At 29.3% G+C, this 15,589-nt stretch overlaps 2 protein-coding genes across 2 annotated transcripts; both read left to right on the top strand.

Moving 5' to 3' along the window:
- The first annotated feature begins 10,702 nt into the window (after positions 1 to 10,702).
- Positions 10,703 to 12,898, top strand: LOC111303748 (C2H2 and C2HC zinc fingers superfamily protein). The gene is made up of 2 exons (XM_022900167.2): positions 10,703 to 12,151; positions 12,486 to 12,898. Exons 1-2 carry the CDS (start codon positions 10,941 to 10,943, stop codon positions 12,490 to 12,492), a joined length of 1,218 nt encoding a protein of 405 aa, XP_022755902.2. The 5' UTR covers positions 10,703 to 10,940; the 3' UTR covers positions 12,493 to 12,898.
- A 1,737-nt stretch (positions 12,899 to 14,635) lies between these two features.
- LOC111303750 (histone H2B.2-like) lies at positions 14,636 to 15,064 on the top strand. The gene has a single exon (XM_089742649.1). It carries the CDS (start codon positions 14,636 to 14,638, stop codon positions 15,062 to 15,064), a length of 429 nt encoding a protein of 142 aa, XP_089598775.1.
- The last annotated feature ends 525 nt before the right edge of the window (positions 15,065 to 15,589 follow it).

A 15,589-nucleotide genomic window follows, 5' to 3' on the forward strand; every position in this document is an offset into this window, starting at 1 on the left:
TGAAGCCTTGGCTACCACCATAGAGGCCCAAATTAAGAAATTTGTGTGAAAAAAATATAGTATGTAGATTCGATTTACCTCGATCTATAATAACAGATAATGACAAACAATTTGAAAATTCAAGATTCAAATAATGGTATTTAAACCTTCACATTGACCTTAGGTTTACGTCAATTGCCCAACCTCAGTCTAACGGGCAAGCTAAAGCTATAAACAAAACAATATTAGAGGCTTTGAAAAAGAGACTCAATGCTGCAAAAGTGAAATTTAATTCAAATGATTACTTATATCCTCAGCTTAATTAATCGGGCTCAAATTTTTTCAATTAATTATACTTAAACTTGTGTAAATAAAAAAAATCATAATGGAATTAACTTGAAACTTAGATTGAACTGAACAAAAATTTTTTTCTATTTCATTTCTATTAAATACATAAGTTATTTGTCAAGCAGATTATCCCTACCTAAAGTCATTACAAAAAATTGACCTCGTATATTAACAAAAATTTATAAAAAATCAAAAATAAAAAGTCAAAAGAATTATTCATCAATAATGTCAGTAGCAGTAACAGTAGGGGAAGCATCCTCATCAGTAGGAGTAGTAGCGACGACCTCACCCTTATTGACCTCATGCTCAAGCCTCAGAGCTGCCTCTAGCTCAACCTTCAAGGCTTTATCCTTATCTTTCTCTTTCTCTTTCTTATCTTTCTTGGGCTGATTTGGACGAGTCTTTCATATGATATTGTTGATATCAATATCAGAAAGGTCAAAGTTAAGAGCAAAAAATTTAAACTGCACCTCATTTTTGGCTAGTTGAAAGGCACCAAATATGTTTTTCTTATATAACTCCACTTTTATCTGGAGGCACTCATTAGAGGCCTTGAACTTTTCTACCACGTTCTTTTTTAGGTCTTCATTCCCCTTTTTTCTAGCCTCAAGCTCAGACATAACCTTGGCTATCTTAACCTGAGCGTCATTGAGTTTAAGCTCAACTTGCTTTATTATTGAGTCAGCTGAGGCTTTGTCAATTAGGATGGCCTCTAACTTTGCTATTAGCTCATTAATTTTTTTCTTTGCTAAGCTTCTTTCTTGTCAGACATGCTGAAACTAGATTGGACATTACCCAATGTATCTGAGCTCTTCTTGTGTTTCTTAACCAAGATAACCATGTATTTCTCAACCCTCAGCAGGTGGGCCATCATCAGGTAGACGTGGTGGAGGGTTTCACCAATGTTTTCCAAAAGCTGAGAAATTTTTTTTGTTGGACTACATAGAATGACCTCACTTAGCAAAATAAAGAATACTAATAAAATCAAACTAAAGTCAGTTAATACTTACCAAAAAGAGGGATCACTCATTTGTTGAATCTTTTTTCCATAGTCGGGTTAGTGATGGGGTCGTTGAGAGAAGTGTATTTGAAGCTTGTGGATATCTTATCTAAGCCAAGCTTTAATACCTTAGCCTCAGAGTTCTTTAAGGTGAAAGAAAAAGCTTTCACACGTGGCTTTTTGGCAGGAGAAAAAAAATGTATATTGGTTCTGAGGTTGAAGATAGGTCATGGCTAGGCCTGACTTTTATTTTTTAACCTGCGAAAGAGAGGTGTAATGAGGTATTGACCTCCTTGCTTCTCTCATAAGATGGGGCTTAAAGTTAATTTTTTTTTTTTACCCTTCTTAGGCTTGGAGTTGTGTTGATATAGCCTGAAGTCAAAGTCATCCTCGTTAGCCATATCTATAAAATTGAGCTAACAGTTAGATAAAAATCAAGCTAAAATAAAATCTTATGAGGTTACCTTAAACCTATCCTAATACTTCATCTTGTTTATTACTTTTGAAGAGGTTAGCTCATGAGTATCAATAATGACCTCCCTTCTACTAGTGTATTCTAAAATTTTGTCTCGATCTGATAAATCAGGATAAAAAGGGCTACCAATGCATCTATAAAAGAGCTAGGCATAATCTTTATTTTTCAGGCCCCAACTTGAAAATAGCTTCGACCTCGAGTTTACCATATTTATTTATTTTTTACTTCTTAAGGCAAAGTAAGAGTAGCTTTCACTTTTTTATTAAGTTCAGACAATCGATAAATAATTTCTTATTGGGTCGAGCTATTATGTAGTACTACTTACTATTGTTGGAGTATTCTTTAAGAGAAAAAAATCCCTTAAATAAAGGAAAAAAAGAAAGAATATTTAAGTATTGACAAAAAATGATGAATGTTACTATATACCATATAGAGTTAGGAATAACTTGAGTGATAGTCAAATTGTAAGAATTAAAATTGAAACAAATAAAGGATGAAATGAGAACCCAAACCAATCACGAAAAAATTTTAATACATGTAGAGTTGATGTGGTTCTAGTCTATCAGTGATTCAGTTTGAGGTGTTTGACATTATTATACTATACTTTTTTTTAAAAAAAAGAAAACTTGTACCCAGAGCACAGATGTGATGAGTTAAACACATGTTAAGATAATCTTTAGGAGTTGCCATGCCCCTTAGTTTGCTTATCACATTTTTAAAGATCATGTCGAGGTCACAAGAAAAATATATAAGGACTTTGATAAGTTTATCCTGCACCACAGGGCTCTTTTTCCCATCGTCACTTTTCTCAATCGAGGTATTCCATTTCTTTTATTCTTTTTTGGAACTCTCCTAGTCAAAATCATCATTATCAGAAAACTCTGACTTTTGAGTAAGCGTAGGATTCCAATATTGAGCAATGGCTGAGAGCAACTCAATCTCACAGAAAGAAAGATGAGGTGGAGGCCCCTTAGAAGAGAAATAAATATCAATAAAAATTGACTGAGGGGGGATAAAAGTGATAACGAAAACGTTAAAAGAGGAGAACAGAAGAAAAAAATTAATGAGATTCAACCCTAGAAAAAGGAAGAATCAAAGATGAAAGAAGGTCAACCATATAAGATAGATCGACTTAACAGATAGAAAAAGATGGTAGATTTTATAGGTCGAAGTCAATTTGAGCACACAGCTCTTTCATGCTCAAAACCCATTCCTTTTTTGCTTGAGTATTCTCTTCATTTCTTTGCTGCCCTTCTTTAAACATCAGATTGAACCAGTAAGCCATCCTCTCATAAATACGACCCTTGATAATTGGTAGGATCATATCATCACCTTGCTGCCCGCGTTGATCTTTTTTTTTATCCAATAATTTGTTATCTTTTTAAAACTCATACTAAAAGACATGGTTAAGAATACATACCGAAAAAGGTATAAAAAAACTTTAAAGGTCAAAAAGCTTTTGAGATCGAAAAGTTCAGGTTAGATTGAAAGCAAAAAAAGTAAAAAGGTAAAAAATTAAAGCCCAAACGCTCTTTATATAGACACATTATAGACCAAATAAATGACACAAGTCATGCCACATGTCGAAACAAAGGTGTAGAGATGTCTTTTTATGTTTTTGCTTTAAATTTTTTAACTTAAACTACATTTTTCCTTATTTAATGCTATCAAACTAGCCTAATTGAATGAACCCCAAGTTAGACTGGCTAAATCGAATGACTTTTCAGGGTAAACCAAGAGCCCAGTTCACCGTCAGAGTTCAAAGTGGAGGCTTAAATTCAAATTTTTGAAATAAAATACAAGTCTCACCATGGCCAGACGAATTCCAGTGTTAACCTTGAATCATTCAGAACAATTATCACCTTAGTAATTTTTAAGCCGACTATACACTAAACCCAAGACACATGCGCAAGATCAAACAACCATAAAGTTGGACTGTGACTTAAGTTCAATCATCCCTTAGGATTGACCTCCCTTTATAATGTCGACTTTGAAGAATTCAAATTTTAGGTCATCTCTTTTTGTCAACCTACCCTACACTGGGGGCAATGATCATACATTCAGCAATCTAACACTCAGATCACTTGGTAAGGGGATAAAGTGTTAGGGGCATTTGATGGTCAAAAGGGTATAGTGATCTTTTTCTTTCTATAAAGCCTTTAACAAACAATCAAAGGTATTTTTATCATTTGTGTCGACTTGACATGTCAGGTTGGTCTGACATGCTCAATGCCACATCAGTTAAATACTGTCCTTATTATCCTTTGATGGTCCCCATAGCTTACCTATAAATGTAAAAGTCTAGGCACTATTAAGAGAGGTTCATCCTACTCCCTTCCTTACCTTCCTTCTTCTTTTTCGACTTGAATCTTTTTAATTTGCACGTCAAAGGACAAACGCAGGGAACACACCCTGCTTTTGCCTCTAATCACCCTTATCTTTTGCCTTTCTAGGAATGCCCCAAGGTTGGAGCTTGACACAAATAAAATGTTTACAATATAAGTCATTAATCACTCTTTTAAAGTATTTATAGATCCTACTCATTGTCACACAACAATGCAACATTATGACTGTACTAGGTGTATGTGTCATGGGCTCCCATCTTAAATCAAACTCCACGTGGCTCTAAATAGAAAATTGATTTCATATGCTTAAGTTAACTTATAAAAACTTAAGAATAGGGAAACATTCAAAAAATAAGGAAAGACATTAAGAACAAGAAAGTAATGAAACAAAAAAATAAGCTGGAATGCTCTGAATTCTATTGCACAACTGAGTGTGTAATAACTTCTGCTGTTCTTTCTATCTTTTTCCCACACTTTGTATGCTTGTGTTTTGAAGCAATTAGGCCTCGACATAACGAGTGTTTGAGCATTAGTCTGATTAAAAGTTGCTCTTAAACCAGAAGAGTCATTCTCGGATCTAAGAGCTATGCGAGTTTTGAGTTTAAATCTCGACATGTGACACATGTACCTTGCTCATGGGCTAGATGGTCTGTTAGCTCCAGCTTGACTCAATTTAATTTATTATTTTATTTCATTTTAATTATAAATTATATTTAAAATATTAAAATATTAACATAAAATTTTTAATATTAATAACATTTTAAATAATAATAAATTTTGAGTGTCAATCAAATCTAATTTAATTTATGAGCATCTTTAATTGTATGTTTAATTGAATACGCATGTATTTAAGAAAAATCTTTCTATCAAATATATTTGTTTACTATTTTATCTAAAAATCTTTGAATACTTTATTTAATATTTAGTATTAACCAATTTCGTTTAATGGTATTTACCAAAATGGAAAGCTTGACTTATTCATTTTGTTTGTTGGTACCAACAAATTCCATCCACTTTGAAGCTTGTTGTCTTGGTCAAAGAGTAGAGCCATGAATGATCTTGTATAGATTTTGAGTGTGTATATAAGTATTTGCATTAATTTTTAATATATAAAATATCTTTTATAAGATAAAATTATATTTTAATAAATTTAAATGAACAATACTTTCAATATTGGTGTGAATTACAATTTTTGATATCAAATCGATGTTAAGGTATTGACCATGTGCAAGTGAAAATGACAGATCTTCGTTGGCGTAAGAAAAGATATTATGATCCCAATAAAAGAATCATAAATCTTACATCAATTATGTATTAAAATATTAAAATTCAACTAAACATATAAGTATTCACGTCATATTCAATTTTTATCTTATATGTGACAAAATTAAAAGATTTAATTGTGATCATAACATATATACTATATAATAGTTTCGCTCAACACTTGTATTGTCCAATAGTACTTCCTGAACATGTAGAAACTCCACCAAAATCTATGATCCTAAATAAGGATATTAACGAATCGAATATAAGCGAATAAATATATTTTTATGAATTTTTTATTTATTTTTAGAGTTGTTCGAATTTTGTTCGTGTTTGATAAGAAAATTGCTCTGTTTTTTTTAGTTCCATTCATTTAAATGATAAAATATTCGTGTTCGATTTGTGTTTGACTCGATTAAATTCAATGAACTCATTTATGAAAATTAAACGAATATGTTCACAAAAATATATATAAACTAACATGTTCATAAATAATAAACAAAGCATAACAAAAGATGACAATAGAGCATACATCTGCTATTTTTTAGATATCCTTATCAATTTAAATATCCATTTAAGTTTAGTACTATTATCCAAATCTGAATCTATTTAAATAAATTATATCCATTTAAATATTCAAATTTGTTAAAATATTCGTTTATTTAAATTTTTTATCAAAATATAAAATAAACAAGAATTCATTTTAAAATTAAAATTCACTCTTAATTAATAATAAATAAAAGTTATTTGTTAAGATTTGAAACATTCCACAAAAATTAAATATTATATATTTTTCATATGTAAGCACATAATTAATTTGTATACAAATTCAATATTTGTTACTATTAATTAAAATTTAAAAAGATTCAGATATTAGATATCTGGATGATACTATTCATATCTTATCGAAATCCGTTATGAATAATAAATCTCCTATCTTAATTCGTTAATTATCCATTATAATTATCCGAATTTGACATAAATGAATTGGATAATGACAGATATCCATTACTATCCTGGATCACAATCAAACAAATTTAAATAAATAAATCTTAAACAAATATAAACGAACTTAAATAAATATAAATGAATTTAAAAATAAGATTAGGATAAAAGATAAAAATATAATAATAATATTATTATTATTATTACTAAATAATAAATGAACCATAAATGAATATGTTTTAAACGAATTTTAAACAAAATTATTTTTGAATATAAACTAACCAAATAAACTTTTATTCTTATATTCATTTAATAAACGAACATAAAAATATTATTTAATATTATTTATTAAATTTAATAAATAAATATAAACTAATAAAAATCAAATATATTCATAAATAATTCATCAAACGATATATTGTTTACATCCCTAATCCTCAAACTGTATATGTCTTGTCTTTGGTTCTCTGCATTGTTGCCTTTTCTTTGCTTACAATCATTTCATAAAAATGATTTTGCTAATTATCTCTAACGTGAAACATGGTTCAAGTATAATAAATGTATAAATACATACATTAATACTGTATTATCATTGAAAATAATTGAATTCAAGTATAATAAATGTATAAATGTATGCAATAATACTGTATTATGATTGAAAATAATTGAAGAAGTAAAATGTGAGTAACTATCTGTGATTTGATATAAAAGTATTTATCTAAATTTAATTTGACTATGGTGATAAGGAAATCTATTATTAGTTCCAGTCTGCCCAGAAAGAATAATGCTTTATTACCGCAAGCCACAAATATTATATATATATATATATAAAGAATCCATTTATGTAAAATTAATTTAGTATTACATTTTTAGTATTTTTTATACGATTTTTATTTTAATAATTCAAACAATAATTTTTATGATTTACAATAAAATTTTAACTATTAATGTATATTAAAAAATATTAATTTTAATCAAAATTATATAAATGTTAAATTAACTTGAAATTTTTTTGTGGATGATGGATACAAGTAAATTATTAAATCAACTATCAATTTACAAAAATAGTAGTTGTACGTAAAATTATAAAAAAAAAAGTATAAAATAAATTAATTTTATCTTGACGTAACTAGAAGGGAGGGGTTCAAATTTCAAAGTCCATAACTTGTGGTTATCACCAAGTCGTTGGCACTAATTTTCGTCGCAAATTATTTGATGTATTCAAAGAGAACTACGTAACCAACCTCCTTCAAATAATTGAAGATATATGATTAATGCCAATTATCTTTTAGATTAATTAGTATATTATTAAAATTGATATTTAAAAATTATGAATTTAAAAAAAATTTTGTGCATAATATTTTTTTTTATCAAATAAATAATAAAAAAATTTAAAAGTACATTAAAAATTTCAAATATATATATATATGATTAATTGTTTCATTAATAATCAGGTTTATTTCACATCCTTAATCACGAAGGTACCCGTTTCCCATGTGAAAGAATAAGTAGAAACTAAAACCTCCACGTATTTGTCTAATATTAAATTAAGTTGAAATATCAGAAAAACTTTAGATTTATTGCAAGAACAATTAAATAAATAAATACATACTACATATATTTCTGTACATACTTTTTTTTTTCTTAGCTGACGTATATATTTATAGTAAAATTTTTTAATTTTACAAGTAGATTTAAGATTATGACACATGTTTCATTTTTTTAAAATTAATTTTTTAAAATATATAAAAAATATGTATCATTATTTTAATTTCATTTGTAGAATTAAAAAACTTTATTATTAATGTATTTGATAATTTCTCTTTCTCTATATAGATGTCTTTTTGTGCCTTTACATTTGATTTTTTATTTCTTTGTTTTATTATATAATTAAAATATATAATTTTGTTAAGAATTCAATATCTGAAAATAAATGAAGTAGTTTAATTTTAATATTAGTAAAGTAAATTCAATATTTAATATATATGAGATAATAAAATTTTTAATATTTTTATTATAATATATAAATTAATATTTCAAACTTTGTTAATAATTATGGGATATGTTAGTAAAGTATTAAATTCTTAATTTTAGTGGTAAGGATTTAATTTCTATCAAATATAAAAAAGATATATTTCAAACCTGTGAGAGGAAAAAAAAACATAAATTATAGGGGCGAGCAAAAGTCGGTTTGAACCGACTAGATCGATCGAAATCAAGTAAATTCGGTTGAATCGGTTCGATTTATTCGGTTTTAGTTATAATCAAATTTTTAAATCGGTTAAATTAATTAATTCGATCGGTTTTCAGTTTTTAAAATTGATAATCGCACTGACCGAATTAACCAGACTTTTTAATAATTAAAAATAAAAAAATTTGAGATAAATATTTTTATTTATTTTTTTTGTAAAATATTATTGAAATTATTAAATTCTTTAGTAATTTAGTTTGAATAATACTAGAGTTTGAATTTTATTGAATTAAATTTGTGGTTAAATAATTATTTATAATATGAAGAAAAATAATAAAAAAAAATCGATTATTTAATCGAATCAAACCGATTTTGATCAGTTCGATTATGATCGGTTATTTAATAATATTCGATCGGTTCAATTATTTATTAAATAAAAGTTGATTATTGATTTTTTTAAACCGAACCGAATGAACTGACCATTTACTCACCTCTAATAAATCATGGACTATAATGAAACATGTACATCCACTTGATATTTGAGATCGAAACTAAAAGAAAAAAACAGTGAATCAACTTATATTAATACACAATGCCTTGAAATTATTTTTGATATGATCCGATCTCTTTAAAATTTACATATGCTCGCACACACATTGTTTGCTCCCTGAAAATTAAATCAATGAATAAAAATTCTTTGGGGCATGACTCATTCGATCACTTTCATATAAGGCAACAATATATATATATATATATATATATATGACTAGGGATCAATTTGTAGTAGCATAAAATTTGTTAATTTTATATTTTTTAATCACTAATTTCAATATATTTAAAAGATAAAATTAAATTATTTTTTATTTTTAATTTGTCAATCTCATCCTTTAAATATAGTAAAATTAATGATTACAAAAAAATATAAAATTAAAAAATTTTACGCTAATGTAAATTAATTCTTTCTCTTTCTACATATTCTAGTACATCTATTGAAATTAATAATTAAAAAAATTAAAAATTAAAAATTTTATACTGATGTAAATTAATCATTTCTCATTATATGTATAAGGACTGAGGAACCTAGCTACAATAAGAAAGCTTGAAATAGGAATTGAGAAGTGATTTGAACATACAAAAAACCAACTCCTAGATTAATCCTTGTAAAGTAGTGAAATATATATTAATCAGGGAGGATTTCTGAATTTCCACAAAATTAATGTTTTCAAAAATATTATTATTCGTTTAAGTATACTTTATATCTAGTTATCTACCTAATCAATTAATTATATATAGCCACTAGAATTGGTCAAACATTATTTTATAGCTTAACTGAAAAGAAAGCAGAGAAGAAGATATGTATTAAACTCAAGTGGATCATCTAATTATTCTTAAAATATAGTATTTATTAAATTTTCTATTCAAATTTAACATCTGCAACTTCTTTTCATGTTTTTAAGTCATGACTTTAAAAAAAAAAATAAAAAAAAGACCATATATATATTTATTTATAAAGATGCTTGGCTAGCTGACTCATTAATTCAAGGTAAGATTATTTCTAACATCCTCATTTGTGTTGAACAGGTATAACCACTCAAATTTGGTAAATGGAGGCGAAAGCCATTTTCCAACATCTCATCAGCTTGGTGCTAAATGCCACTTATGAACAAATTAACAACAAAAACATGAAATTTAGCTTCTCTAGCTATTTTACTTGTTTGGATCGGTGAAAATTTTTTTCTTTCCCTTCATCTACACTCGCTATAGAGTTTCAATTTCAGAAGGATAGAGAGCTTATGAGTGATGCCAAATATGAGGAAAAAAATTAAGGTTTTATTCTTATCCGAATGGGTAAGCTTCATCAATTTGAATACTTCAAGTCATGCGTGAAAGAGATTGATATCAAAGACTAAAAAGCTGCTTTTTTTAATGGAGAAAATGAAGAGAAGAGATTGACGTGATGCAATATATGATGTCATACATCTACATGTAAAAAGAAAAGTATTGCTAATAAATTCATGACAGCAATAGGGTTATTTTGGTTTCTTAATCTTGTTTATTTAATATAATATTATGAAAACGCATGTATGCCAACTTTCTCATAGACTTTTTCTTTATTCAAGTGTTATTATAATTGTGAGATTAGTAATATTTGAGGGTGGTTTTAAGTGGGGATGAACAGAAGCTCTTAAGTTGACTTGAAGCTCTTAATTTTCTTAAACAAATTTTATGTTTGTTTTCGCTCATCTTCAAAAACGAAACGGTTTTCGTGTACGTACCTTTCCCTATATTACCTACAAACAAGCTTTTTAGCCATTCGAATCCCAACCAAGGAAGATAAAGCTACCATCAGAGACAAATTGAGGCTGGGTGATCGTGTAAGCAAAGATTTTGAAAATGATTTCATCAGGGGCGGTTTCATGTTTCCCGAATCCATCACAAGGTTTGCCAATGTATCCTGTGGCTGCAGAAGACATTGTTTCATCGTCCCTTGAAGCAGCTGATTCAGGCCCAGAGGCTCTTTCAAGCTCTCTCCTCTATAATCTCTCCATCCTTAAAGATAAAGTTCGTCAGGTTCAATCACTTGTTAGCATCCTTATCTCTCCAGATCAAACCCATCCTGAGTCAACGTCTTTAGCCATAGCAAGCATGGGTTCTTTTGTTCAAGAAATCATTGTAGCAGCGTCTTCGATGATATTTGTTTGCCAACAAATTGCGCTTGGCGCCACTTCAGGTAACAATACCACAACTGAATTGCACCAGCAGCATGTTAGGGTAATTCCTGATAATGGGATATCTCAACATCCAAACTTTACTAATAATAACGTCGTTCAAGAAAGAGGAGAAGGCTTTTATTCTCGTACTGAAAATATTAGCTGGTATGGCGATTACTGCAGTAACCGTAACAACAACAATAGCAATAGCACTCGAAGTTTGCAAGTTAGCAACGATGATAAGCTGGAAAGGAAAGAATTAATGGCTGAATTGACTCGAAGAAGCGGAATCAGTAAAGGGTCGCATAGGATTTCAGCTAAGAATTGTGATATAATCGAATTGAATGCTGCTGACTTATTAGCTAAATACACACATTACTGCCAAGTTTGCGGTAAAGGGTTCAAGCGAGACGCAAATTTGAGAATGCACATGAGAGCTCACGGTGATCAATACAAGACAACAGCTGCTTTGATTAACCCCATGAAGAATCACGAGGGAAATACTGCCATTGCAAACTATTCGACGGAATTGCCTAAGAAATATTCATGTCCTCACGAAGGTTGTAGGTGGAACCAGAAACATGCCAAGTTCCAACCATTGAAATCTATGATTTGCGTGAAGAATCACTACAAGAGGAGCCATTGTCCCAAGATGTATGTCTGCAAGCGATGTAACAGGAAGCAGTTCTCGGTGCTGTCGGATCTCCGGACTCATGAAAAGCACTGTGGTGATCTCAAGTGGCAATGTTCTTGCGGTACCACATTTTCCAGGAAAGATAAGCTTATGGGTCACGTTGCTTTGTTCGTTGGGCACAGTCCAGTACTTGTTACTGATTCTTTGACAAAACCAGGAAAGCTCGAAAACCAACCCACCACCATGCAACTAGATGATAGGTAAGATGAAACACTTGAATATAACTAAATAAATAAATACTAGTACTAGCTAGATACCATGCTCTTCTTTCTATTTAATGTAATTAAATGTCTATATGACAAATTTAACAACAAATTTCAAAATTTATGAAACTTTTATTTCTTTTATTCGATACAAGTGAAACACTAGTGTCTAGAAAATGCTAATGTGCCTGAAACTCCTGCATTTTAACTTGTGTAAATATGCATAAAAGTGCTTTTGCAAGGAAAAAGAATTCTACTTTGAAGTTAATTAACTCGTGCTCTAAAATGGGTTTTTAAGTTTTAACCATGTCCCGCTTATATGTATTCCTAGGGGATGAACTATGAAGCACGCAACAGTACGGAAAGGGCTTGATCAGTATGGATTGGACTGCGGTCTGTTTTTTGTTCAAGGCTTGCTCCATAAGGATTTGAGTTTCATATAAATGCTTTGAGGCATCAATCATGTCACTTACCCTAACGGTTCAGTCATCTCATAGTTGTATTTTTACAAGGTTGAGATTCGATCCCAACACTAATTTTTCTTTTCTCATCCTCTGGACTTCGGGCTTGATTATAGTATGTGCCATGTATACATTAGAAAATTTCCTTTTTTTTTTCCTTGTAGTTCCTCCTAATATTCCAGTTCTATGTTTTAAGTATATACTCAATTTTACTTATGCGATGAAACATAGAATTCCATGTTTAGTATCATGCATATACTATAGTACTGGTATTTTAATTTTAGTTTTGATTTCAAGTAATTGAAACTTGTTGCCTTACTAATTTTATGCAAGGCTAACGATTAACACCCATAATATATACTCGGTTAAATCACATTTTGACATTAAATAAATAAAATAAATATAAAATATTAGAAAAATATAGTAAGTTATTATTTAACAGGTTCAATAGCTTAATTTAATGAAGATATTTTATTTTTACATCAAATTACGAAAGTAAAATTGATCGTAAGAGAAAAAAGCATTACTAATTGATTCAAAGAATAAAAAAAGTGAAAAGATTAAAAAACAAAGGGAAACAAAATCTTGTATGGGTTGAAATGGTTCAAAATGATTAGTATAAGTCGATACAATTGATACAAAAAATGAAATGATACAAAAATCCTATTGTATCGAATTTTTTTCAAAATTCATATATACTATGTTACCGATTGATATCATTATGATAACTTTGCTATAATAAAAAAAAAAAAAAAAATCTACTACCTAGTAGTTAAATTTACTTAATCATATACTTCTAGGGTTTTGTTACATAATTGTCTACAACCAGTAAAATTGTATCATGAATTTTTAACGTTTTATAATTAAATAGAAATTTGACTTAAAAGATTGAGTTGTAAATATGATTAATGATCACAACCATCAGATAAAAAAATTTTCATCATTTTCCTTTTTTATCTTCTTTACCAAACAAGAACTGAATTCAACATATGGGATGTTGATTTTTTGAAGTGTTGTTCAAGTAAAGAATTCCATGACACAAAAACCTTTATTCTTATGGTTAGTCTCTACCTACCAATGCACAATTCCTACTGACTATTACCAAATTAAATGAAACTTGTAATAATTTGTGCTTAGTAATTCGGGCAAACCCCAAGTAGGTTTGGACAAGGGAACATGGTGTTTGTTGTAAGACCTCCAAATTGTAAGTGCCTAAGTGATCTATAGCAGTGTTAATTGTAAAAGTGGATTATTAGCTCGATAAAACCCCAATTCTAACTCAAATTTTCATTGAAAAATATTGCCCAAACAGAATTTGCACTAAACTAATGTTAAACCTTCAAAAATAAATAGATTACAAAGGGCTCTTGGGAAATTACAGGAAAAAAATCGATTTATCTTGGCTTATAACTAATTTCACCCAAAAAGAATACCAAATAAGCAAGAAAATTTGAATATTTCTTTCTCTATTTTGTTGAAACTTTAGAATCAACTTTGTCTTCATTTTTAAAATTTACCTTATATTAATTATTTTATAAATAGATAAAAAATATAGAGTTAGTGAGATAAACTTATTATTATACAGCAGTTTTATTCTAAGCTCACAGGTGAGTATGACGTGGCTTTTCAAATAAACGTGATGTTGCACGGTTGAAATAGCAGCTACCGCTAGAACGTTTGAAAAAAAAAAATGTGTTTCTTCAGGCTCCACGTGGAAAAATATGACTGGTGCTCACATTTCACCCATCCGTAGCTTACCCGCCAAACTGAAAAAAATTCGGCAAAAAATTAAAAAATGTAAACGAAATAATCCCGCTTGAATATTTAAACCTCAAAGACACAAGACACAATCCACTCCGTCCAATTCCATCCTCTCAAATCCAACGGTGCCTACTTTCCACGTCATTGATCCTCGCAAGCCAGAATCCATCAATCATATCTCACTCCTCTCCCCTATATATATTCACCCTCCACTCCTTCACTTTCTCATTCCAGCACAAGATTTTCAAATCAATTCCCAATGGCGCCAAAAGCCGAGAAGAAACCCGCAGAGAAGAAGCCAGTGGAAGAGAAAAAAGCCGAGAAGGCTCCAGCTGCCGAGAAAAAGCCGAGAGCCGAGAAGAAACTCCCTAAAGAAGCAGGTGACAAGAAGAAGAAGCGAGCCAAGAAGAGCGTCGAAACCTACAAGATCTACATCTTCAAGGTTCTGAAGCAAGTCCACCCTGATATCGGGATTTCGAGCAAGGCAATGGGGATTATGAACAGTTTCATCAATGACATCTTTGAGAAGCTTGCTCAGGAGGCTTCCCGGCTTGCCCGTTATAACAAGAAGCCGACGATTACGTCGCGCGAGATTCAGACGGCTGTGAGGTTGGTTCTGCCTGGGGAGCTGGCCAAGCACGCTGTTTCGGAAGGGACTAAGGCTGTTACTAAGTTTACTAGTTCTTAGGTTTTGAAAAATGATAAGGGTATTTTGGGAAATATGGTTTGGTTGTAAAAATTAGTACTAGGATGTTTTCTTAAGTTGGGTTTTTTGTAATTTCCTGAGCTTAATTGGAAAATTTTCAGTCTTTGGATTTTTTGGTTAGAGATAAATGAATTAAATATAAATATATTTATTATACTGGTGATTTATTTGCTTAATTTATTATTTACGATTGATGGTTAAGTTATAAACATAAATAAATAAAAATTGAATTTGTTTATGAATTGTTTATTTAATATTTTGTTTAATTATAATTGAATTTAAATTAATTAAATTTAAATAATTGTTATCATGTTTATGATTTATTTATTTATTTTTTGTCTTAAAATGTTTGAGATATATTAATTTTTATGGCATTTAATTTTTTTTTACTTTAATCTATTTAATATTTAAATTAAAAATTTTTTGATAAAATTAAAATTTCATAATTTTTAACATTAAAATGTAGAAAAAAAAACATAAAAAATAATTTCAAAATATAAAAAATAA

The sequence above is a fragment of the Durio zibethinus genome, chromosome 13 (assembly GCF_047325235.1).
Source record: "Durio zibethinus cultivar Kanyao isolate XHJ-2024 chromosome 13, ASM4732523v1, whole genome shotgun sequence".
NCBI classification, from domain to species: Eukaryota; Viridiplantae; Streptophyta; class Magnoliopsida; order Malvales; family Malvaceae; genus Durio; species Durio zibethinus.